Source organism: Chenopodium album, chromosome 1 (genome assembly GCF_948465745.1).
Source record: "Chenopodium album chromosome 1, dcCheAlbu1.1, whole genome shotgun sequence".
NCBI classification, from domain to species: domain Eukaryota; kingdom Viridiplantae; phylum Streptophyta; class Magnoliopsida; order Caryophyllales; family Amaranthaceae; genus Chenopodium; species Chenopodium album.
The window spans coordinates 23,176,192-23,203,544 of NC_137834.1; the positions used below are offsets into that span (position 1 = coordinate 23,176,192).

The window sequence follows — 27,353 nt, forward strand, 5'->3', positions numbered from 1 at the left end:
AACCACGATAAAGGGACAACGATAGGCAACAACAATTGACCCGTGAAGGTTACACCCCATTCATAATCCATGAAATTAATAACTCCATATGGCTCGGAACCACAAAAGGAGGATCGGGGATGATGGTACGAAGTGAGTCATGGAGTCACATTCGCCCGTATTGGCCTCTACTCGATTCTTACAGTGAAAAGTGATTTCTGCGATCTCAAAGGCATACAAACAAAATATTCAATTTGCTCCAAACTATTATTAAGCTAAATTGGTTGAATATTAATGCAACACATAATTCTAAAATATTTGTGATCACTTTATTAAATAACAAGATTAAAAGGATCCTAAACCGGTTGTCCAAATTATCTTATTAGGCATGATTTTCAATTACATATTCCCTTTAAACATGCAATATGGTGATCATAAAAATAACAGAATAAACATTAATATTGGAAGCAATTTAACAATAATAACGTTAGTCAAATCAAATATAAAATAACCTAATCATGATACTAGCAATAAGAAAATAAAATAAGAGTAATTAAATTAATTAATTACTCACATTCTGCGCGTTCCTTTAAATTGCTACATCATGAATAAATTGTTAGTAACTTCAATAAAAAAATATAAATTAAATTAAATAAAGATTAGATTTGATTTGGTCCAAACCCTCAGTCAATTCTACCTTTCACGCTTGGTTTAAGTATAGAACTTTGGGTTAAGTATGAAGTCCTTGGAGTGCTTAAGGGAAGTGTTATGAAAGAATAGGGAGGCTAGTGTTTAGGCTAAAGAGGGAGAAGAGAATAAACTTGTGATCAAGCTTGTTGATGATTGAAAAAGGGGAGATATGACCTCTATTTATAGGGAAAAAAGAGGGTCGAAAAATCAAGAAAAGATCGAGTTCGAATCGGATTAAAACTCTTGCGATAGACAACAGTTTTTGCGGTTTTTGTTTTTATCATATCTTTTGATCCAGAAATCGGAATAAGATAAATAAGATATAGTTAGAAATCTTTTGAAGTCTACTTTATAACTCAATTAGAATCAGACTAAAATATTTTGTATAACAAAAGATATAGCTGAAATAGTTAGACGGTCTCAGTTTTGGATAGAGTTTGACATTTTATTCATATCTTTTCCGTTATAGCTCGGAGTTGATATTATAATATATCATTGGAAAGATAATTTCAAGGGCTATCTAACCATATAGAATTAAGATAAAAAAAATGAGTCACGAAATTCATATCTGTCTATCTTTGAACGTCTTTTAATTCGGATAGAAATAGGACTTTCAAAAAAAGGAGTTTTATTCAATTTCAAACTCTTTAATCTTGTCTTTTCAAAACGGATAATTAGGATCTTTTAGAAACTTATAGAAGCTTCCAATTAATCCTAATTGGTTTAGGAATTGGATTAAATCATTTGGACCCTCCACATGATCATTGGATCGTAGGTAAGGTGGGCTTAGGTTCGGTTAGGGTTCAGTTTAATATTTTGGTCATAACTTATTCGTTATAACTCGGATTTGGGCTTATAATATATTGTTGGAAAGCTCTTTTAAATCCCCATCCAACTATTTAATCATTAGACCCAGCTATGGACCAAAATAAACTGGATAAAACGTTTTTATAAAAAGGACACAAAATGAATGATTTTAAAGGACACGAAATTAATTATTTTGGGTTTAAAGGCACGAAAAGAGGAGAATAAGTTATGGTTTGGGGAAACGGGCTAGAAGTTGGGTTGGTTTATGAAATGGAAATATGGATTTAAGCACTCCAAGATTAAATACTCAACCCGACCAATAATGGCGGTGAAAGGTTGTTCATCATCGGGTTTGGTTTTGGGGAGACATTTTTAGGTGTCTACAACGACAATCCTTCTTCTTCCGAAAACGCCCACTCTAGTAACAATGTTAGTACCTTTGATCTCAGTGAAGTTTTAGCCATGGATAACCAAGGATCTAAGAAGCAATTAAGGAAAGACTTCTCCTCCATTGGGATGAGCTACGATACTGCCTTCGATCGACTCCATGCCAAAGGACTCATTACTCCCATTGGACCTATTCAAGATCCCGCACCCGAAAAGAGATTGCCTAGTTGGAATTTAGACGAACACTGCAAGTATTATCAAGGTAGGGGTCATGCTACTGAGAGCTGTTGGAAGCTAAAGGAGGCTATCCAACATTTGATTGATAATAACGAGCTTCCCATGCCTCCAGTTAACAAGAAGAGCGAGTGATGATAAAGGAAACAGCACAAGACAAGAGGCGAGCTTCAACGACAAGATTTCGTGACCTTTTTTTTTCTATTTCTTTTTTATTTACCCTTTCCCCAATAAGTCTAGCATAGGCACCTTTTTATTCTCCTTAGATTTATTTTGTAGGATCATTATATATTTTCTTTTAATAAAATGAGCATTTATTTCCTTATATATGATCATTTCAGTATATTGCATTAAAAAAAAAAAAAAATCCATGTTGAATTAAGCACAAGGTATACCAATGATTTAAGGCACCCCTTGTAGCCACCTCATATTACCTTTCACCCTTCAAATATGCAATCCTTTCTTCATAAACCACTTTGAGCCTCATCTAACGATAGGCCTTTCTTTCTTCAACCTACATCTACCTAACCTTGGGATGGGATAGTGTGCTATTTATGCAATTCTAAAAAGCTTGAGTGATTTCAAAAGAACAAAATAAATAGAAAGCAATAGCAAAAAAGAAAAAAAAACAAAAAAAAAATAAATAAAAGTGTACAAAAGGGCAAGTGTTCCAATGCCTTTGATATGAAAATATCTTTGATAAGAACGCGTCTCAGATTGCGTCTCTTATCGAGTACCGTGCCTAAGAAACATGAATGCCAAGTGAGTGATAGACCGCATGATCGGGATTGCCCATACTTATAAAAATGAAATAAATGCTAAAGCAAAAGAAAGAGCTAGAAAAGAGTCAAGGGCCTCAAGCATGAAAATATAAAGATTTTAAAGCAAGGTTGCACACCTTGGGGGCTTATCGAGGGTCTTGAGCCTTTATCCCCTACTTCTTCAACCTTTAGCCTAACCACGTTACAACCCTTAAAAGACCTTTTTGAGGTATACATACACTTGTGCGAGGTTCGGCTAGAGCTACGTTCGGCCTGATTCCTAACGGATACGTAGGCAACCTCACATCGAGGTGCGGCCGTAATAAACATGCATTCATATTCACATTCGCATTCACACATCATGGTCATATCAAGAGACCTCCAATGCTCATCCCTATTTACTTAGAGTTAGACTTGGGGGCTTGATCCCTATATCATTAGCTTACCTAGCCTAAGAGTCACCACCATTTGACTCTTTTCAATATATTTTCCCACACACTTAGCCCTTGCGGCCTAACTTTAGTATCACTATCACACACCGCACAGATACATGACCAAATATACTTTCCTTTAGGAACCCTCACTAGACGAAAATATGAATTGGTCACCGGTTCAAAACCCATTTTTGCCACCGGTTTTGAACCGGTGGCCATTTGGGGGGAGGCAATAATCTTATTAAAAAGCCACCGGTTTAAACAAATATTGCCACCGGTTAACCGGTGGCAATAATGCTTCCCGCAATTTTTTTTTAATGGTATTAACAAGTATTGCCACCGGTTAACCGGTGGCAATAATGCCCATAAAAAACAAAAACAAAAAAAAAAATTGCATTTATTTCACTTCAATTGTAGTAGAAACAATATATATATGTAAAATACACAAAAACACATATATATTCATCAGTATCTAGTAATTTTACACTTTTTAAGAGTGAAAAAACTAAATTAATAACTACAACTAAATTACTCATACAACAATTCCAATTTAAAAGAACTAAATTAATCAAATTACACCAGACTAAAATTCCAACATTAAAATCAAAAAAAAAAATTACAATAAAAAACCAAAAAAAAATTACAGCATTAAAATTAAAAAATAACCCATATAACACCTAAATTAATAATCCAGCATCTTTATTCTTTGATTTAACATCTACATCTAAATCAATATACCTGCATCAAACAAAAAAAAAATCGATTAAATAAAATAAATAAGCTGCGAAATAAAAATAAAAACAAGAACATTATGCATGGTACCCATAAATCGATTTAAATGGTTAAATAAACCCAGAAAAAACACACAAAAATATAAACAAAACCCAGAAATTAAACAAAAACCCAGAAAAATAACCCAGAAAACTAAAACCCGGAAAAAAAAAAAAGAAAAAAAACCCAGAAAGAAAAAAGTTAAACAAAATTCCCAGAAATTAGTGAAAACCCGAGAATTAAATCGAACTAAATAAAAAAATCGAATTGATTTTCAAAACGAGAATGAAAAACAAAATGAGAATTAAATCGAACTCAGAAAAACAAATTAATTTTCACGAACTCAAAAAAAAAAAAAAACCTAGAAAAAAAAAACCAAGAATTAAATCGAATGAACCCAGAAGGAGATCGACTTAGAATCGATTAAAATAAATTAAAAATCGAATTAAAATCGATGAAAACACTCAAAAAATCCAAAATCGACTAATTAACCCAGGAAAATCAATAACTAGTAATGAAACAAAAACCCAGAAGAAAACCCAAAAAAAAAATTAAACAAAATCCCAGAAATAAGTTAAAAAACCGAGGAAAAAAAAACAAGAAATTGATTCGCGAACTCAAAAAACAAAAACCCAGAATTAATTGATTAAAATCGATTAAAAACCAAATTAAAATCGATTAAGAAACTCAAACAATTCCAAAAACGATTAATTAAACCCAGAAAATCAATCAATTAAACCCAACAAAATCCGATTAATTAACCAAGAAAAATCGATTTTAAACACAAACCTCGTGCATGTCTTCGTGGTGCATGTCTTTGTGGTTTATTGGAGATGGGAGACGAAGGAGAAGAGGGAGAAGGAGACAAAGGAGAAGAGCAAGAGAACACAGCAGTCGAATTGAAAGAGAAAAAAGAGAGGGGAGAGCAGGAGAGAGAAAGAGGAGAGGGGAGAGCAGGAGAGAGAAAGAACGGCTGAGAGGGAAATGAGGTAGGGTTTGTGGTTTATAAGGGGGGCGTTTTTTTTTAATTGATTATTGCCACGGGTTCAAACCGGTGGCCTTTACCATTTATGCCACCGGTTTGGTTTGAACCCATGGCAATGTGAATTAGCCTATCCCGCCCATTTTTTAAGCCACCGGTTTTCAAAAACCGGTGGCCATAGAGCGGTGCCTTTTTGTATTTTTCTACTAGTGCCTTTTTCATGAAATCTTAACACAACGCTGAAGCATGCCTTGTCATATCAACATCGCTCATCACTCATAATTGTCATTGCATCACGAAGTATGAAGTGCTTAGCCTCCGTGCCTAAGTTACCCAAATGCTTTCATCATTAAGTCAACCATTGAGATAGCCTAGGATGAATTAATCCTTGCACCTTGAGAGATAGTATCAAATGACATTTGACTAAGCTCATTCAACATGCACCTTCAAAACTTTCGATTCTTTTTCGCGTCTTTCTTTTTCGGGAGAAAGTCGGTACCCTCCACAAAAATGACGGAAAATTTTTTCTTTTTTGCATTTTCGAGTCGCACGATCACATTACGATGCACACACAAGTCATGTACACATTGAGTCATGTCGTGTCATATCACCTTGATTTGAGTCTAACACCTGTGTCAAACAGTTTGAGTCGAGTTAATCACAGCGAGTCAAGTTTATGCCTTGAGTCGTGTCGCGTCAATAAGTCAAGCGACGTTAAACCTTAGGTCAACCCTAAGATAATTAAAGAGATTGGCAAAGTTCTATAGTCAAAAATAAATACAGGTGCAGCAGAACAGGGAAGACCCTACTCCAGCGCCAGACGAAAACATCTAGCGTCTGGTAATAGTTTTTAGCGGCTGGCGCTAGATCCCAGCGTCTAGCGACAGAGCCAATTCCTGGCGCCAGAGATATTCCAGCAGCGACAGAATAGAAATTTCGGGTTCCTTGGTACGCCAGTTAGCCCCTATAAGCAATTTGACATGATTGAGTAGTCGATTTGATTACAACCGCAAATAAGTGATCGACCTGACGAAAGATCGTCTCACTTAGCTTAAAGCGCCTAAGAATTGGCTCATCACGGAGACACCGACATACTGGTTTTAGCGGAAGCAAAGTTCAAGCGAGCTTTAGAGATCGACAAGCGTTGGTCTTCGGAAATTTTTCTTCAGAATATTATCGCAACAACTGAGGATGACTTCAAGTAAAGTTATTTTCGACAGCGTTCGCTAAGATTGTGGAAGTTATCACCAAAGATTTGAGAATATAGCACGAGATGGGCGGTCTTCGACGGCATTCGCTAAGATTGTGGAAGTTGTCACCAGAGATTTGAGAAGATAGCACGAGATGGGCGGTCTTCGACGGCATTCGCTAAGATTGTGGAAGTTATCACCAAAGATTTGAGAAGATAGCACGAGATGGGCGGTCTTCGACGGCGTTCGCTAGGATTGTGGAGGTTGTCACCAAGATATGAGAAGAGCGGTTCATGATGATGAGGCGGTCTTCGACGACTTTTTCTATGATTGGAAAGGTTGTCACTATGATTCAAGAAAAGGCTCGAGATGTAGCAACATTGATCGACGGTGTTCCCTAGATTGTAGAAGATCGTCAAAACAAACAGCAAGATGGCGTTCCATAGATTGTGGAAAGTTGTCAAAAAGCAACTGAAGGTGATTCCAGGCGAAGTTGTCTTCGATAGTGTTCCCTTAGACGTGGAAGATGGTCATAAAGCGGAAGGGGATGATTTCAAGCGAAGTTATCTTCGATAGTATTCCCTTGGACGTGGAGTATTATCAATGCGGATGAGGATTGTTTCAAGCGAAGCAATCTTCGATAGTATTCCCTTGGACGTGGAATATTATCAATGCGGATGAGGATTGTTTCAAGCGAAGCAATATTTGATAGTATTCCCTTGGACGTGGAATATTATCAAAGCGGAGGAGGATCGTTTCAGGCGAAGCAGTCTACTATATTGGGAACAGTTACAAGCGTAGCGGTTTTCAAGCGGGCTGACATCCTCTTGGCAAGAGGTCATCAAAACAATCGGTTACTTTCAGAGACGTGTGCTCGACGATGCAAGATACGCGCTTCTTAACTCTTTTATCTGTTTAACTAACGCTAGTTTTGCAGGTATCGGCGTTACAAGAGTGATTTAGGATCGCAGAACGTTCTGAATCATTCTCCGTCCCTATCGATACTTTGACTTTTGTTTTCGAAACTCGCGTTTCTCCAAACTCAGTCCAAGTGGGGGCTTCTGTAGACACCCATTTGTGTCTCCCCAAAACCAAACCCAGTGATGAGTACCTTTCGCATCGAATCATAATCAAATGAAGTGAAAGTGTGGAAAGTTTAGTGTTGCGGAAAGTTTGAATTTCTTTTCTCTTCTCTCTGTTTTTGAAAACCTATTTTAAGAAAACAGCCAATCCAATTTGGTTGGTCTATGATATGGGTCCAATAGTAGTGTAGTTGGATGGGGCTTGAAAAGACCTTTCCAACGATATATTATAAGCCCAATTCCGATGAATATTGAAGAAGTTATGGCCAAATTACTGAACTGGGCCCGGTTTGAGCCTTATATGCGGCCCAATGATCTAGGGGAGGGCCTATTATGATTTATCATTCCTAATGCAATTAGAAATGGTTTTAGTCTTCTAGATTCTTCTAGAAGGTTCTTTTCATTCCTAATTCAATTAGCATTGATAAATTGACTTTTGTTGACTTTTCAGAGTTTTAATTAAAATCAAAGAGCATTTTTGAGGAAAAATACGATTTTATCCTCCTGTACGGCAATTTTTATCTGATTTTAAGAAAACGCGTGATTTTCCAGATCAGTGCCAAACGCCAGCTGTAGCGCCTAGCGCTACGCTTGGCGCCTGGCGCCAGCTTTAGCGCCTGGCGCTGATGTTGGCGCCTAGCGCCAATAGCCAGCGTTGGCGCTGGTTCAATTTTACGTGCGCCAGACTCTGTTTTTGATATTTTATCTTTTTAGCTGATTTTTTCTATAAGTAACGTCGTAAAAACTCCGTTTTCATTAACCAGTTTTCATCCACAATCATCTACAATCACCGATTCTTATAATCATCTATCAATTTTCATCTAGATTCTCTTGATCTCTCTCTTTCTCTTTTTCTAAACTAGCTTTTTACATACAAAATTCCGCATTCATTAGATCTAGATACACCTAGCCATATTCGAAGTTGTCTTCGCCCTAGACGTGAAAGGTTTTAATTTCTGAGGGTTTGTCCCAAATCTCTATTTCAATTATTTAGTTTAATTATTGATTATTATTTTCCTTGAAGTTACTAACGTGTATATTTTGTTATTAGAAAGAGGTACGATGCATCAAAGTAAGTGTTTTAATGGTTTTTATTGATGTTATGATGTAGAAATCATGTTTTGGTTATGATATTCCTAGTATAATGTCTAGGGTAATTTTAATACTAAATATGATTGTTATGATGCCTTTTATGTTTTTCCTAGTATCTATGATTGTTAGTATCATGTTAGGATTAAAGCTTTGATTTTTTTTGCTTAATGACATGCTAGGGTTTGTTATTAATCTTGTTAGTATCATGCCTAGGATCTTGTTATTTTTATTATGCTTTAACATGATTTATGATTATTTTTATAATTGTTTTGATTATAATTATAATTTTATTATTGCTATAATTATTATTATTTTTATGATAATTTATTATTATTATGTTGCTTGATCTATTTTTATTGTTATTGCTTGATCACACTTTTTATGCATGTTTAAAGGGAATTGGTACTTGTAATCACGCTTAATAAGATAATTAATAATCTTGTTATGGTTAATATGATTATAATTCAAGTGATCGCCAATAATAGATTTATTTGTGCATTAAATTCAACCAACATAGATAAACAGGTTTAAGGTAACCCTAATGATTGCATGTTAGTCAGAAAACGCACATGAATACGATCAGAATAATGTAGAGGCCTATTATTAGGGCAGGTTCAATCTCTTTTAGGTTGGATTTGTACCTTCATCCCCGAACCCTATTTTGGTTCATGACCTTATGGAGTTGACGATCTCTTGGATCGTTAAGGGGTGTAACCTTCACCCTGTGAACGGTTTACAAGTTCCTAAACTTATTGGCGACTCTTTTGCTCTATCTTCTTTCCCTTTGGACGCCACCGTACTTTAGTGTATGATCACAGTGGGGTTCAAGCTAGGGGATTAACGCTTGAAATTATTCCCTACAGTACTTTAATAGTTTTTTTTTATATAAAAATCATGCTTAGATTGTTATTTTGATTTCTAGTATCATGTTAGGATGTTTTCCTTAATTTGATGTTTAGGGTGACAACAATAAATTCCTAGTATCATGTCTAGGGTAACTTTAATACTAAGTATGATTAAAAGTATGATGCTTTCTATGTTCTTCCTAATATTTATGATTGTTAGTATCATGTTAGGGTTAAAGCTTTGATTTTTATTGCTTATTGACATGCTAAGGTTTGTTATTAATCTTATTAGTATCATGCCTATGATCATGCTATTATACTATACATTATTATGATTATTATTTTGATTATGATTTATATGATTATTTATTATGTTGCTTGATTTTTATTGTTATTGTTTGATCACACCTTTTTATGCATGTTTAAAGGGAATTTGTACTTGTAATCACGCTTAATAAGATATTAATAATCTTATTTAGGGTTAATTTGATTATAATTCAAGGGATCGCCAATAATAGATTTATTTGTGCATTAATATTCAACCAACATAGATAAATAGGTTTAGGGTTAATCCTATTGATTGCATGTTAGTCAGAAAGCGCACATGAATACGATTAGAATAAAGTAGAGACATATTATTAGGGCAGGTTCAATCTCTTTTAGGTTGGATTTGTACCTTCATCCCCGAACTACCAATCATGGTTCTAGACCTATTGGAGTTGACGATCTCCTGGATCGTTAAGGGGTGTAACCTTCACCTCGTGAACGGTTTACAAGTTCCTAAAAAACTTGTTGGCGACTCTTTTGCTCTATCTTCTTTCCCTTTGGACGCCACCGTACTTTAGTGTATGATCATAGTGGGGTTCAAGTTTGGGGTAATGCTTGAAATATTCCCTACAGTAAGCAGCCATGCCAAAAACCCGAAAATAAATGGGTCTACATTGAAACGAGCCTTAACCTGTAAAACAAAACTAGTACAAGCCACTTAGATGTAATTAGTACGGATATAAGATTAGCATGTTTCAAAAGATGCAAATAGTTGAATTAGAGTTTACAACAAAATATACCAAATTGTTGATCCATGAGACCATGACACATACAACATTACTAGCTTAGGAAAACTGTAATCCCCCCCACCCCCCAGGCCCCAACCCCCATTTTTCTTTTTCCTTTTCAATCCCTTTATTTATAGCTACATTTTGTCAATCAAAAAAAAAAAAAAAAAAAAAAAAAAAAGCATGAAGGTAAAAGAAAATGACACTGTTTGACCCTGCTATTACAAAGAGAAGACAAACACCGTCTATGTTTCCGGCTAGTCGAAGTAAATTCCACAATTAGACGTAAACTTCAATAGAAGTCGTCGAGGGTTAAATTGTCAACAGATCCGAAGTTGTCAAAGCCCTGGCCTCCCATCCTTGAGTAGTAGTTAGTAGTCGACCCACCAAGAAAATCGAAAGGGGAGTCATTTGCAATGCTGGTGGTGTCATAAACAAATGACATGCAAGCATTATTGTTATCCTCCATGTTTACTGTTGGGTCGTTATTCCAGCTCAATTGATTGTACCTGTTAATCTCGAAATTATTCACTTGAAAGTAATCAGTTACTGTATTAGTTGTATACTCGTTGTATATCTCCTGCGGTGAAGTATTTTTGGCCTGAATCACCTACATATATTTGAAATTTTTAAGAGTTAAGTTGCAGTAACTAACAATGAGATTATATATATATATATATATATATATATATATATACATAAATGCGAAGAAATAAGAGGAGTTTAAACAAGTACTTACATAGTTAAGGTTAATAATGTCTTGGTAGACCATGATGAAGTCCCCAACCTGCAAGCGATGAGCAGTCACAAAGTCCCCTAGTACAAAACAGTACAGAATCAGTAAACACCCGATGGATTGAGAAAGAATCAGGAAATAAACGATTTTCTTACCAGTGTTTTCTAGGACATACATCCGGCTGTTGTTGTTAGGCCAGAACCTGAATATGAAAGCTCCCAAGGAAAAAATAAATATACAAGTATATACAAATTGTGATGATGAAGAGAAAAAAATAAATAAATAAATAAAAAACAGCAGAATGGTCATATTTAGCTTCTGTTTAGATACCAGTGCTATTTGAACAAATGTGACAACTACTCTGAATCGAGGTAGTATAAGGTCGTTCAGATCTTCAGATCAGTCTCAATACACAGCCAGCAGGTCTGATGATTTACAAAATACTTTATATAGTATTCCGGGTAATTTAATTATGAGGTACCGTGGAACTCTTACAATTTAATTATGTTGCATAAAGTTCTATATCGATTATTTATTAAAGAAAATCTTCTTCTGTAAAGTTTTTAGATGCAACATCTTGGAAATTTTATTTATAAGCTAGTGAGTTTTTGGTAAGTAAAAACTTTCCCCTGGGGGCCAGTTACCATAATGGAAATGTTATGAAGATGGAACGTACCTGTATTTGAAGTTCCACACATGCATCCCATCCATATCATCCATGCTGATGAAAATTCCCTCCTTAGTTTCTAGATGCGGGAGGTGAGACTCAGCTGCTTTCTGATTTAATTAAAACAAATCAGTGAGATCAATCATTTTCATATTTCATGATCACTACATAGTGTCAATCTATATATATAGTATCAGTATTCAGTATCATGATCACTACCTATAATCTATCGTGAATAAAATATAACTTAACACATTAAATTGTTGTATGCTAACTCAATAAAATAAGGACTAAAGAATGACCATGTTTCGAGTTAAGCACTAACAAAATTCCAAGTGCATAATATAAATCTGATGGCACAAACCTTTGGTAACACCATCCTCCGCAGAGTGCTTACATCACTATTCTGAAGCTGCTTCTGGAATAAAAACCTCAACCTCCTTGGATCAACAACCTGAAACTTTTGAAGGGGGTGAACATTTGCACATAGCAAGCATCTGATAGCACATGAATCACTTATTCAAAGAGTACGAAGTATCATCAAGTTGAGATTGAGGATTAAGGTTGAAGAGGGTTCAACTCCCACTACATTATCTACCTCTAATGAGTTCATTAAGGAGTATTGCCATGTTTAAGACTTTATTATCAATTACTCCCTAATTAATTGTGCACCTTAATTATCCATCTAACAACCACCTTTATTATCTTGATGTGCGTGATACATGATTCATAGACTTAATTACCACCACAACCATCATTTGGTTTTGAATGCACTTCCATTCAAGAATATCACTTTCTTTTTTTTACAAAATTTCAATCCCTTTTGAGATATATAGAGGGATCATTGATCATTTGAAAGCTATTTTCCACTACTACAAAAACGCATGAAGAAACCTGTCAATAACTCTAACAATTTGTTAGGGTAATTACGTAACTGCTATAAGGGATTTGTTATAATAAAGTAAAGGCTAGTTAGTTTAAACGCAAATGGTAAGACACGAGGAAGAAGCTTGTTTGTCGTTAATGTATTTGTTTTTTTTTTTTTTTTTTTTCGTTTCTATCCCTGCATATTTTCTATTCATAATTAATGTGTATGTTAGCTTATTGGTACAATCTTGCCCTAGTTCTGGGAATTGATAACTATCTAATTGATTTGCTTATAGATTAGTTATTATGATTAGGACATATAACACCAACCACAAGCATGTGTTATTACAATTACATAATTTGATTGCTTATGTTTGGTATCATACCTTGCCTTACTAATAGGAATCATGCATACTAACAGGAATCATGTTTATCATTATTGAATTTGTGTATTTTGTCGTTCTCTGTCACTGTATTTTTTCCATAATGTGCTTGTTAGCCTGTCGGTACAATCTTGCCCTAGTTCTCCAAATGGCACACTCTAGAATTGACTATTTGATTGGTTTGCTTATTGATTCGTTATTACGATTAGCACATATAGCGCCAAGCACACGTGTTATTAGTTTATTACTATTACGTAATTTGATTGCTTATGTTTGGTATCATACTTTGTCATATTATTATGGGTCGTTATTGTATTTCTATTTTTTGTCGTTCTTTTTCCCTAGATTTTTTCTACTTAATTTGTATTCAATGTGCCCGTTAGCTTGTCAGTACCATCTTGCCCTAGTTCTAGGAGCTCCATGTGATACTTTTTAGAATTGACTAATTGATTAATTAGTTATTATGATTAGGGCATATAATGCCAACCACACATGTTACGTAATTTGATTGCTTATGCTTGCAACGTTTCTCCTTTCCCAACCACAGGTGCGTGTTTAGTGTGTATGTCTTTTATTGTGATGAGACACTAAAAATCTAGTTATGGAACTCAAACAAGTCATGTTCTCAAATCAACCATCAAGCTAACCATCTAATGAGAGTACATTTAACGATATAAGATTCACTTGTGGTCCCAATCCTCTAATTCAAGTATAGTTTGGTATTATCCATATTTGGTTACCTTTAATTAGATATCGACAACAAAATTGTGACGTACCAAAGCCAAAATGAGGCAAGACGAGGACGTACGTACAAAACAAAAATAGTTTATTTTAACCTTATTCAAATCCATTAAAACTCTATATAAGATTATTTCATGTAATCGACAATTTTTAATGGTAAATTTTAACGTATCCTAACTTCATACTAGTAAGCTAGATGTACGGAAACACGTACACATCAACTACTATACACATAACAACAGTACCAAATTAAAAACATACACCTTACTTTACTATCAAGTCATACAAATTCACTTATATTTAAAAAGATTCTGTTTGAATTAATTAAATAATTAATTAATAAAAAAAAATAGTAGATGAAATGTTAAGTAAAATGAAGTAAGCGAATAAGGGCAGAAGACAGTTGGAGAAGAGTTGAATGCTGAAGTATGAGCAATGCCAATTAAGCACTACCAAACAGGTTTCACCGTTTGGGGCCACCTATACTTGGACTCGTGCTACTTTTACATGGGGGATAGATGGGCGAACCATTTTCTTTTTTTCTTTCTTTTTTATATTTAGTCACCTAGCTTTCATTTTACGTCATTTTGGTCAAAACCCTTGAATAATTGTAAGTATATACTACATACTAGAGCTTTAATAAATTTAACAAACACTTTTGCTCGCACATAACTTAATATGACTATATGAGGTTAAGAGATTGTTAGAAATGTAATCAAGTGAATAATGGGTTTTAATAAGGGTAATAGTGTAACTTTCACCAAAAAAAATCAAATTCTTTATTGATTAAAAGGTTCTCTTTCATTTTCATGAATTTCTTTGAACTATTGCTTTAATTTAATTTTTTTTTTAAATCAAAATTAATGTACTCTATTGGTGCTACTTTAACTATCTTTGATAATTTATAGTCATTTGGGATCTCTCTAAATTTTTCTTAATTTATACATTAATGCAGTCAAACTTTGATAAGTTTACTTATTGGTAAAAAAGAGATAATCCCTCCGCCCTTAATATAATACTCCCTTCGTCCCAAAAATAATACTCCCTCCGTCCCAAAAAGAACAACTCATTTGGGTTGATTACGCGGGTATTAAGGAAATTAAGTAAAAAGAACTAAAAGTATATTGGAAAGATAAATTTACATGGGGTTTGTAAAAAAATAGAGAGAGAAAGTAATAAAAAAACATGGAAAATCAAATTTTTATATGGGGAATCTAATTTTGCACAAATATTGTTGTAAATTGGTGATGTTTTAATGCAAATGGGTTATTCTTTTTGGGGGACAAAGTTTTGGCCAAATGGATCGTTCTTTTTGGGACGGAGGGAGTAGTCTCTTATCGGCAATTTTCACGGGAATTAATAAACATTAAAAAGATGAAAAAGTATATTGGACATATAAATTTACATTGGGTATGCAAATAAGTAGAGAGAGAAAGTATTGGAAAAGTAAAATTCACATGGAAAAGTAAAATTTGCACAAATGTTGTTGCAAATTATAGAGAATTTTGGTAAAAAAAATAATAATAATATTATTAATGATACTTGAAAAAAAAAAATGTAACTACTCCATTTTTAGACTTATAATTGGCCATACAGAACTATCAATAAGGGACGAAGGGAGTATAATATGTTGAAATAATTTATACATTATCAAGTGTGAAATGAAAATTGCTCTAGCTAAAAAATACAGACGAGTATTATTTATTCATTTTGACCCAAATTGTTTCACTTTTCTTATACTACCTCAGTTTTTTTTTTTTTTTTTTTTAGTTGCAAATTTGGGGTATTATTTGAGAGATATAAAATATTCTAAAGTTGCAACTAAAAAAATCGGAGGTAATATGTATTCTTTATATATCTTATCAAAATCGGGTAACTACTTACAAATTTTATTTACTCTCTTTACTTTGAAATAATTTATCACACGCTCTTTTAAACACATAATTTAATTATTTGTTGTAATTAAATGAGTTGTTTCAAGACAAAGTTAGTAGCTTCATTTCATATTATTAGAAAATTGAATATGTCTTATCAAAATAGGAGTACGACTCTTGTAAACCTCTATAAATATTAATTAATGGTACACACTCCAACTTGAGGAGTTTTTCCCGAAATCTAACATGATATACAAAAGTAAGTGATGGGCCAAGTGAGGTGAGAAAAAACAATAGTGATAAGTCATATTCATATCAAAATGAGAAAGTGCATCAATTATTCTTAAACAACTAAAAGAGGGAAGTATGTTGGTTATTCTTCTTAAATCCGTAGAACATTGTTAAAAATCAATTTTATTAAGGGGGTGTTTCGTATTAACACCGCAAATGGTATGGAATGGATTTAAATAAATAGGAGAAAGGGTAATGATTAACGTTATCTTTATTAATTACTATATATGTTTGGTATCTTAATAGAATGAAAACAATTAGACTAAATTGTGACGGAGTAAGGAAACATATTTTGTTTTCTCTGGATTGTCAAGGTTTTTACCACTCTAAAAAGGGTATTTATTAATTTTAACTAGAAATGAAAACATTTGAATTTGTTTCATACATCCAAAATTATATTTTTATAAAAAACCTATTTTCTAGTCGTGCAAGTGTGCAAGCCACGAGTTTTCGTTAATTTAAAGTTAAGATCTTGTTTGTTTATGTAACAGAAACATGAAGGATGAAAAAAAAATTGCAAGGGGAAATTTATGGTTTTTCAGTTTGATAAATGTATTTTGAATTGAAATTCGATCCAAACGAAAAATTAATAATAGTAATTGTTTGATTTAAAAAAAAATGAAAAAAACATAGAAAGAACGATTTTTGAGAAGCAGAGGAGGAGATTGGAAGAGAGGAAAATGAATGGTTTATTTTTATTTTTTAAAAGAATAATCTGACTATTAAAAAAATATATTCAGACAAGGATTTGAAGGAAAATAACACAAAATCAGATTAGATTGACTGATCTGAAAAAAATCTTTTGGTAGAATGTAACAATTTAATATCATGAGATCTTTGTCAAAATAAGATGATTTTCTACTTTACCTTGAAAAAATAAATAAAAAACAGATGCTTTTTTTTTTTTTTTTTTTTTTAATACTAAATCAAGTCAGCAATAATTTTCTCTACCAATTAAATCAAAGAGAAAAAGTTATATACTTGCAGATGATATAAATTGGTGGATCAACAAATAAATCAGATCTCTCATTGACTGATTTGGCAAAATTAATTGCTGATTATTATTTTATTTTATTAAAAAAATTTTGAGGGGAAATTATTTTATTAACTTTAAGACAACTAATTATAATTTGGTATTTATTGTATTTTATTTATTTAAATTTTATGTTCCCCAACATACAAAATTAAAGTATGAAATTTATGAGCCAAATCTATAAGTACTAAAAACGGAAAGGAAAATAAGATAAATTTAATTTCAACTATTTTCAGAAAATGAAAAAAAAAAAAAAAAAATCAACGGCTAGTGTACGGTGGTGCAGGGATCCGTAGCCAATCCCAAAAGAAGGCCAGGTAACGAAAAATACACACCTTAACTCGGTCCAAATCATCTGGGTCAACTCACTCATATATATATATATATATAAATAAATAAAATTTGAAAAAAAAAAAATAGGAAGAAAGAAGAGTAATCTTACACGTGCGGGAAGTGAGAGAGAAGTTGGCACGTGAGGGGTGGTAGAGGTTGAAGAAGAAGAAGCAAAAGGCAAGAGACTAACTGAGGATCTTCGTTGCCTTGCCATTCTTTTCTTCCTCTGAATTTTATTCTCCCCAAAACATCCCCCTAAAACCGGCATCTTCGTCGACCGATTCGCCTCGTTGGAGTTGTTGAAAACCACGATCCCAGTACGTCCTCCAACTAAAGCTGGGCGTGGGCCGGGTCAGCACGCGGGCGGCCCGGGCACGGCACGAGGATGGCCCGGCACGGCACGGCCCGCCGGCAGGCCCGGCCCGGCACGATGGCACGCCCCTCGTGCCTCGTGCGGGCTGCGGTTAAAAAAAACCAAAAAGCAGCCCGGCACGGCACGAGCCCGGCCAATAGCCCGCAGGCACGGCCCGCAGGCACGGCCCGCAGGCGGCCCGTAGGCACGGCCCGCAGGCACGGCCCGCAGGCGGCCCGTAGGCACGGCCCGCGGGCTAACGGCTATAAGGCTGGTTGTGTTTTCCTTCCAACGGCCATAAACGGCCATAAACGGCTATAAACGGCTATATTTTCACCTATAAATACCACCCTAAACTTCAAGGCGATCACAAAGCGATGTTTCGGAGTTGCAAATGTATTTAAACTACGACTTCATGAAAGGCTTGGACGAAGATTCGAGGTTGGGGATGGACATCCTAGATTGGTGGAAATCCCAAAGCACAAAGCATCCTATTTTGGCGGCAATGGCACGTGATATTTTCAGCATCCAAGCCTCCTCCGTTGCCTCGGAACGAGCTTTTAGTGCTTCGGGAAGGGTTCTAGACGATAGAAGAACAAGTTTGAAGCCCGAAACACTAGAAATGTGTGTTTGCTTGAAGGATTGGATGGATGCCCAAGAACGCATCCAAGATCGTACTTTTACGGCCAAGGACAACATCGATGGTTCCGATTGTTCTGGTTCAACTAGCTCCTCCGCATTAGCTAGTGAACATGAAGCCGAAGATGAAGACGAAGAAGATAATGAAGACCTTGATTGAAGATTACCAACAACTCGAGAATTAATATTAATTAGCGAAAATTCTAGTATTTCCTATGTACTCTATTAATTAGTGAAATTGTTAGTATTTCCTATGTTGGCTATGTACTCTATTAACATTAGCCGTATAATAAAATAACAAAATAAGTTATTCATCAATTATTGTTAGTTGTACACTTGTACTTCATATTATCTTTTACTTAATAAATTTTTATGAATGAATTTTTTCAACTTTTAAATTTATGGAATATGTTATATACTTATATTGTTATTTAATTTTTGTCTAATACTTATATAGTTATATGAATAATATGATATATAGTAAATTATGAATGAACAATAAATATTAATATAATTTAAACAATATTTAATATAACTTAACTCCATAAAAAATTTAATAATTATTAAATTCAAATATTAAATTGTATAATTATTCAATTCAATTTTTTCTTTCATAAAAAAAATTCAAGTTTTTTTAAAGTTTTTTTTTTTTTTTAAAAAAGAAAAAGAAAAAAGGGTAAGCCGTGGGCCGGCACGACGACCGGCACGGTGGCCGGCACGACGGCAGGCCCGGCACGGCACGACAGGCACGGTGGGCCGTGCCGTGCCATGGACAGAGATGCTTGAAGGCAGGCCCGGCACGGCACGGCCCGCCTCCACCGTGGGCCGTGCCAGGCCCGGCACGACACTGTACCAGGCCCGCCTAGGCACGGCCCACGGCAGGCCCGGCACGGCACGTGCCCAGCACTACCTCCAACTCCATTAGTCGCGCTATCAGTTCCAGTTCCAGTCCCGAACCCGAGCGCCTCGTTATTCTGGCAACTCCTACCACTCTCTCTCTCCCCCATCATCATCATCATTTTCGATCAACAAATTGTTTTTATTTTTATTTTATTTTAGGGTTTATTGTTTTGAGAGATTCTAGAGAGAATAAGAGAGAGAAAGAAGGTGCACTCTGAATGCCTATCTCACACTGACTCCACTGAAAAATGTGGAGAGCTCATCTCCTTTTTATTTATTCATTTTATTGTTACAAATATGATTTACTGCTATAAATAGCAATGTTCCAAAACTCAAAAATAATCCCAACAATAATAATTAAAACAAAAAACCCAAAAACAAAAATGAAAAGAAAAAAAAAAAAGGGGAGTTTCTGAGTATAGGTTAAGGGTGACATTTGTAAAAAGGCAGTTGATCATAAGAGGGTAGTGATATTTCCAAGTAAAAATAGTTACTACTTTTGTTAAATGACTGAGCTGAGTATAGTGGAGTAAGCAACTAAAGTAAGGTTAAAAAATTAACCATGGTTTGAAAAGGGAAAGGGGCGGTGGGTGGGAGAGTGTAGAGATGACCAAAGAAAAAGAGACGAATGGTGAAACAAGGGAGAAGCTAACAGGTGTTGCAATTCTTCTGTTTTAACTCAAACCCCCCCAACTGAATTCAATGGCGCTTATTATTTTTTATTTATTCTTATTATTAATTTCCTTTTTTGTTTTTATTTTTGTTATTGATTTTGATTTAATTAAATGTAATAAATAAAAATGATGAAGAATCCAGAAATAGCGGGTGAAGGAAGGGGGAGGTATTACTTGATGAAAAGAGAGAGAGAGAGAGAGAGAGAGAGAGCGGGAGGAGGTAGAAGAGAAGGGTTTTGAAATTTTTTGGATAGAATGAGAAGAAGCTAAGAAAGGTGACAAGGAAAATTTGTAACTGAATTCTACGTTTTGTCGCGCGTAACAAAGGTCACCCACGTCATTTGCTAACGGTGCTATTTTATACTTCGTCTAACATGAGACTATTCACTCCATAGTATCCAACGGTGTCAATTTGAGTGTCTAGGTTAGGTTTGATTAGATTGAACTTGGTCTTTAAAACTTAAAATTACGCTAAATTGTTGTCTTTATACAAGTTAAAATCTGAATTGTGTTTTTCGAATTAGTCGATCAAATCAGTATTTGACACAATTGTATCATTATTTGTGTGTGTATGTAATGTGCTATTCTTGTTGTGGACTTAACTAGGACTTCATTGCTATTGTGAGATTTCTTGTATGAGTTACGACTACTCATCATTATTATTATTATTACTTGTTGAGTTTGTATTACAATATTTTGGATTTTGTGTAACAAACTTGGATTTAATGGATTTTACATTAATTATAAAAATTAGTGAGAAGAAAATTGAAGCAAGTTACTTCAATTCCAATGTGAACATAATTATATTGAGATTAAAGGGGATTTTTTTGGATTGTAAGAATAAAGACCCTATTGAATTGTATCCTTAAAGTTTAGTTATAGTTCAGTTTTTTCAGGTTAAATGTTTGAAAATATTAGGAGAGAAGCAAAATAATCTTCAATATTCATCCCAAGCACGAATAATCGGTGAAGGATTCCACGCTCTAGCTGGCATTACTTGCTAAGTTCGATGAGTTTTGTTTTAAATTTATTTGGATTACATGTAACAACTTATATTTTATGACTTACAAATACTTCCTCCGTCCCCATTTGATTGTCACTTTTGTCATTTTGGGTGCCCCTAAATGTTTGTCACATTTCACATTTTTAGATTAAATAATACACATTAAATTATATTTTTAACCTCATAATTTATTGTCCTTATTATGCGGGCTTCCTATTTTACCATCTTAATTTCTCTTTAATTAATGGCCCCCTTTTGGAATTTGTAACTATGACTTTCTCTCTTTATCAAACAATTTTAGCTTAGGGTCTGTTCTCTTACGTTGAAATTCAGTTCAGTTCAGTTTAGTTCAGTTCAGTTCAGTTCAGTTCAGTTCAGTTCAGCTCAGTTCAGTTCAGCTCAGTTCAGTTCAGCTCAGCTCAGTTCAGTTCAGTTTAGCTCAGCTCCTAATTTCCTTCTCTTATAAAATATTCATTTCAGTTCAGTTCAGTTCAGTTCAGCTGAGTTCAGTCAATGAGAACAGGCCCTTAGTCATCAATATGTGTATTGTAATTCCATTGGATATATATATATATATATATATATATATATATATATATATATATATATATATATATATAAGGATCTTGCTAACGAACGCCCCTGGGCATTCGTTAGCTTTTGTGTATATATATATATATATATATATATATATATATATATATATATATATATATATATATATATATATATATATATATATATATATATTAAAGGAAAAATTGGCCACAACAACATCAACTATGATAAAGATGCGTGTAGCAACATAACCTTTTAAAGGTGCGATTCACTGCACAAACTATGTAATTGAGTGCACATATTAGGACACTAATGAACTTAGGTTCCATGGAAAAAAAGTGAAATCTTCATTATTTTATAATTGTTTTAAAAAATTTAACTTTACATGATTTTCCATCATGCATGCCTTCTATTTATTTTCCATTTAAGCATCTCTTATTCTCCACCAATTAAGCGAATTACTTTAAAAAAGTTGTGCTATTAATTATTTTCCTTCGTTCGCTTCTTCAATTACATTTTTCTAATGTCGATCGCACATGATTGACTTAGTTTCCTTTCCTTCTCCACTTAGTTATATACTAAATTGATAAATAATTAAATAATATCATTCTAAAACCTTTATTCTACCAGATTTTAGGATACATATGTATCTTTCTAATACCAAGCCACACAAAATAATTCAAAATACTTAATTAAAACAACAATTTTAGAGTTGGACTAGGATATGTCAAATTGATTTTCTAGTTTTTGATGTACAACACTTTAATTGTAGAGGTTGAGAGAGAATAATTTAAAGGAAAAAAATTAGTTATAATGGAAGAGGAAACTAAGACAATCACATGAGATGTAAAAAAAATGTAATTGGAGAAACAAACGATAGAAAATAATGGCGAAAAGTTTTTAAATAATTCACTTTAATGGAGGAAATTGAATAGTGTTTTAAGTAAAACATACAATTGATGAAAGAGAAGACTACTTAGTTATGTGAGATGGAAAATTAAGTAGAATGAAATTAAACAAAAATATATATAAATATAAAAGCATTAAAAATCATTAAGATTCCACTTTCTAAAGAAGTCTAAGTTATGCTAATGTCATTTATGTTGTTATGTGTACCTAAGTGCATAGTTTATGATGTTGAGTGCAACCTTAAAAGGTTGTGCTGCTACACGCACCTCCGTCATAGTTGGTGTTGTTGCGGCCAATTTTTCCTATTGTAAATGATTGAGTTTTAGTTTCCATGTACTTCCTTAATTCTCGTGATTTTCTATCAAAAGTGACAATCAAATTATTAGGGCCTATATTTATTGTGTATATTGTATAGCTAACGGGCCTATCTCATGAGCCCTAATCTTTTGTTAGGATTGTATAAACACGCTTCCCATACTCTAATGAAAAACTACGGAAAATTATTTCGTGACATGCTATCGGAGCTAATCAAATTCTACATCCATAAATTTCTAAATTTACATTCTAAATCCCTAAACTCAATTTTTAATTTTTTTTTTAATTTCTAGTTCGAATTTCTGCTTCGAATTTCTGGTTCCTAATTTCTGGTTCGAATTCATTCTGTGGTTGCCTCGTGTTGGTGTTCTTTGAACCCTACTTTCTGTTCTATTGCTTCAAAATTCTGGTTCGAATTTATGGACTCTAATTGATCGATAATGGTGAATGAAACTAATACTATGTCTTCTTCTTTTACTCCCAATCGCAAGTCGAATCTCTATTGCACTCATTGTAATCGTACGGGTTATGATTACGATGGTTGTTTTTTTGTTCATGGCCTACCCGAATGGTGGCTGAACAAATATGGTAACCAAGGACGCTCGGCTGCCGCTTCTAATGCTCCACCTGTCGCTTCTTCTTCGCCTCATGTTTCTCTATCGCAAGGTATGCCTTGTGGCTCTGCTCTGCTTGTTTATACCTTTACTGCCTCTGTGACAACCCCTACTATAGATGCTAGCCACAGGCAGCCCATGGCAACCTCTGCCAACCACAAGCAGCCCGTGGCCCCTACTGCCACAGCTGCTAGGGACAGCCAGGGGCAGCCTATGGTACTTGCTGTCAGCCACTACCCCGCGGCTGCTGCACCTCTACCTTACCGCTGCACCCTACCGCCACTACTCCAATTTTTGGTGGTGTGTTCGATTCACCTACAGATCATATTGATGATGATTATTTATCATTGTTGTGGATTATTGACACCAGTGCATCCCATCATGTTACCGGCAATGAGAAATTTCTACAAGATGCTCACTTAATCATTTCTTGTCCTGTTGGTCTTCTCGATGGTGCTAAGGCCATGGATACTTAGGAGGGTCATGTTGTTTTGGCAGATGGAATTACTCTTCAACATGTTCTATTTGTTCCGCAATTGAATTGCAATTTGATTTTGATGTCTAAGTTGATTGGTGACTCTAATTGTTTTGTCCAATTTACTAATTCTCTTTGTTCTATACAGGATCAATCCTCGGGGAGCTTGATTGGAGGTGATGAACGAATAGATGGACTATATTATTTCTGCCGTATCCCAAAAGTATGTGCAAACACGGGTACGGAGATATCTACATTTGAGTATGGCATCGTTGTTTAGGGCATCCGTCGGAGAAAATTGTCAAATTGCTTTTTGATATTCGAGGTAGTACTAATACTAAGTGTTTACATAAAGCATGTGGAATTTGTCCTCTAGCTAAACAAACCCGAGACAGTTTTCTTGATAGTGATAGTCGTGTTCTTGAAATGATACGCTATGATTTGTGGGGACTATATAACACGACTTCTACTTGTGGTGCTCATTATTTCTTAACTATAGTGGATGATTTTTCAAGAGGTGTTTGGGTTTATTTGCTGAATAATAAAACTAAAGTTTATTCTTCTTTCCGTTCTTTTTTTTCTATAGTTAAAAATCAATTTGATGTTACTGTTAAGTGTGTACAGAGTGATAATGGAAGTTCAAACCCATGCTTCCTTTTTTCGATGAATATGGTATTCTCTTTCAAACCTCGTGTGTAGGTACCCCTTAACAAAATGGTCGGGTAGAGCGTAAACAACAACATATACCAAATGTCGGCAGAGCATTGATGTTTAAGGCAATTTGCCAATTGATTTGTGGGGAGAGTGTGTTCTTGGGGTGGTTTATCTTATTAATTTCACTCCTTCTCTTTTATTTGATAAGAAAACTCCATATGAAATGCTCTTTGGCAAACAACCTGATTTTAATGCATTGCGTGTTTTTGGGTGTCTTTGCTTTGCTCATAACTAAAAAGCTAAGGGTGACAAATTTGCTCCTAGGAGTAGGAAATGTGTGTTTGTGGGTTATCCTCATGGCAAGAAGGGTTGGAAGTTATATGACTTTGAAATCGGTGAAATCTTTGTTTCACGTGATGTCAAGTTATTTGAGAATGAATTCCCCTTTGTGCCTACTAGTGACTCCATTAATGCTAATGTGGGAACCAAGGGTGTGTCACAAGATAAATGTGGTAGTTGATCATGATTTTTTGGATGACTTGGAAAATATTTTGGAAGTCGATGAATCCTCTATTGCCCGTAGTTCACCATGAGCATCGAGCAGCCTTGCCACTACTCTTGATGTTATTTCTACCCCAAGTGCTACTGCTATTGTTGTGTCCTCTTCTTCTTCTTTTACCAGCCACGACCAGCCCGTGGTGCCTTCTTCCGACAACTCTCATGCTTCTTCGGGTTCTTCTTCTTCTACTACTATTGACATGGGTCATGGTCAAAGGCCACGACATCCTCCAAGGTGGCATCGTGATTACGTTGCACATACAATATCTCTGTCGATTCCATCTATTCCTCCTAGTTCACCGTCTTCTCCGAGCTCTTCAGGTACTAAAGACACCCAAATGTGTCTCCCCAAAAACTAAACCCGGTGATGAATACTTTTCACATCACTTGATTATCGAACGAAGTGAAAGTGTGAAAGGCCCTGAGATGGGATCGTTTTTAATAAAAAACTTTCCTTCTATTTTCAAAAATCTACTCTATTTATGAAAATATCAAGTCCAATTTAGCTTGGTCCATGTAAAGGGTCCAATAAAATGATATATTATAAGCCCAATTCCGATGAATAACGAGGAAGTTATGGCCAAAATACTAAGTTGGTTTTGAAATGATTTTATGGCCCAATGATCTAGTGGAGGGCCCATTAGTTATTATTCCTAAAATTATTAGGATTAATTCTAATCTTCTAGAATAGTCTAGAAGGTTATTTTAAGTTCTAAAAAAGTTAGGATTAATAATTATCTTCTTAAGAGAACAATGAATTTGATTTGAAATAAAAACAAGTGTTTTATTATGATAAATCTGATTTAAATTTGATAAAGAAGGAGTTTAATTGCTTAATTATATTAGAAAAAGGATTCCGTACAAAAGTGTGTTTTATATTTTAATTAGCGCCATACAACAGACCTTGTCGCCATGCGTGATGCTTGTCAATTTGCGCTGGATCCTGTCGCTGGTGACAAGAGCCAATTTTATTCCGATTCAAATTCTAATTCTTTTTTATTGTTTTCTAACTATTTTCTTTATAAATAGCGACGTATTTCCCCGTTTTCAATCATCACAATTCTCTTTTTTCTCTCCCTTAAGCAATAGCTTTTCTTTCTCCCTCTTGCTCTCTAGCTAGTCTTTACAAACAAAATACTGCATTCACGAGTCCTAGACACACCTAGCCAAGTTCGAAGTTGCCTTCGCCCTAGACGTGAAAGGTTGATAATTTCTGAGGGTTTGGTCCCAAATCTCTATTTCAATTATTTAAATTAATTGTTTGATTTAATATTTTCCTTGAAGTTACTAACATGTGTATTTTGTTATTAGAAAGAGATACGAGGCATCAAAGTAAGTAATTTAATTACTCTTTTGATATAGAAAGCATGCTTAAATTATTTTAATTCCTAGTATCATGTTAGGATGTTTTTATTGCTTTCTAGTATCATGTTTAGGTTGCTTCCTATTCTTTCTAGTATCATAATAGTGTCATGCTAGGGCTAAAGCTTTGATTTTTAATATTTAGTGACATGCTAGGATTTGTTATTAATCTTGTTAGTATCATACCTAGGATCTTGTTAATTGTAGACACCCATTTGTGTCTCCCCAAAACCAAACCCAGTGATGAATACATGTCACGTCGAATCATAATCGAATGAAGTGAAAGTGTGGAAAGTCTAGTGTTGCAGTTGGTTTTTAATTCTTTTCTTTCTCTCTGTTTTTGAAAACCTATTTTATGAAAATAGCAAATCCAGTTTAGTTTCGTCCATAGCAAGGGTCCAATAATAGTGTAGTTAGGGATGGCAACGGGTCGGACTCGGAGCGGATTATGCTAAATCCGACTCCGACCCGACAGGAAGTCGGAGGTTAAATTCGACATCCAACTCCGACTCCGACATCCGACTCCGACTCCGAATTCAATATCCGACCTCCGACTCCGACTCCGATCCGACCCGACTCCGAGTTTTTTTTTTCATTATTCAATATACTTTGAGATGTTGGGCTATTTGGGCCTTTACAACCCACACCCAATGCCACCATGACCCACACAAAAATCCACTATCTATTGGAGTCGGAGTCGGATAATCCGTTAAAGTCGGACATTTGTCAAAGTTGGATTTTTTTCTCGGATTTTTTGTAGGATCCGACTCCGACCTTCCTCCGACTCGGAGTCGGATTATTTTAACGGAGTCGAACTCGGATTACTTTTTTCTCGGACTCAAAGCGGATATTTTACCTCGGATCGGGGCGGAGTAGGGTCGGATCCGGACTAGATTGCCATCCCTAAGTGTAGTTGAATCGGGCTCAAAAAAGAGCTTTCCAATGATATATTATAAGCCCGATTCCGATGAATAATGAGGAAGTTATGGCCAAATTACTAAATTGGGTCCAGTTTGATTTTTATATACGGCCCAATGATCTAGAGGAGGGCTTATTATGATTTATCATTCTTAATGCAATTAGGATTGGTTATATTCTTCTAGAAT

General features: G+C 34.7%; 1 protein-coding gene across 1 annotated transcript; it reads right to left on the minus strand.

Annotated features, from left to right (window-relative positions):
- Window positions 1-10,520: 10,520 nt before the first annotated feature.
- LOC145572290 (B3 domain-containing transcription factor FUS3-like) lies at window positions 10,521-19,944 on the minus strand. The gene is made up of 7 exons (XM_081631310.1): window positions 19,136-19,944; window positions 17,344-17,558; window positions 12,077-12,166; window positions 11,722-11,822; window positions 11,201-11,247; window positions 11,049-11,125; window positions 10,521-10,919 (listed from the first exon to the last, which is right to left on the minus strand). The coding sequence occupies exons 1-7, from the start codon at window positions 19,242-19,244 to the stop codon at window positions 10,602-10,604; spliced, it is 957 nt and encodes a 318-aa protein (XP_081487436.1). The 5' UTR covers window positions 19,245-19,944; the 3' UTR covers window positions 10,521-10,601.
- Window positions 19,945-27,353: the final 7,409 nt, after the last annotated feature.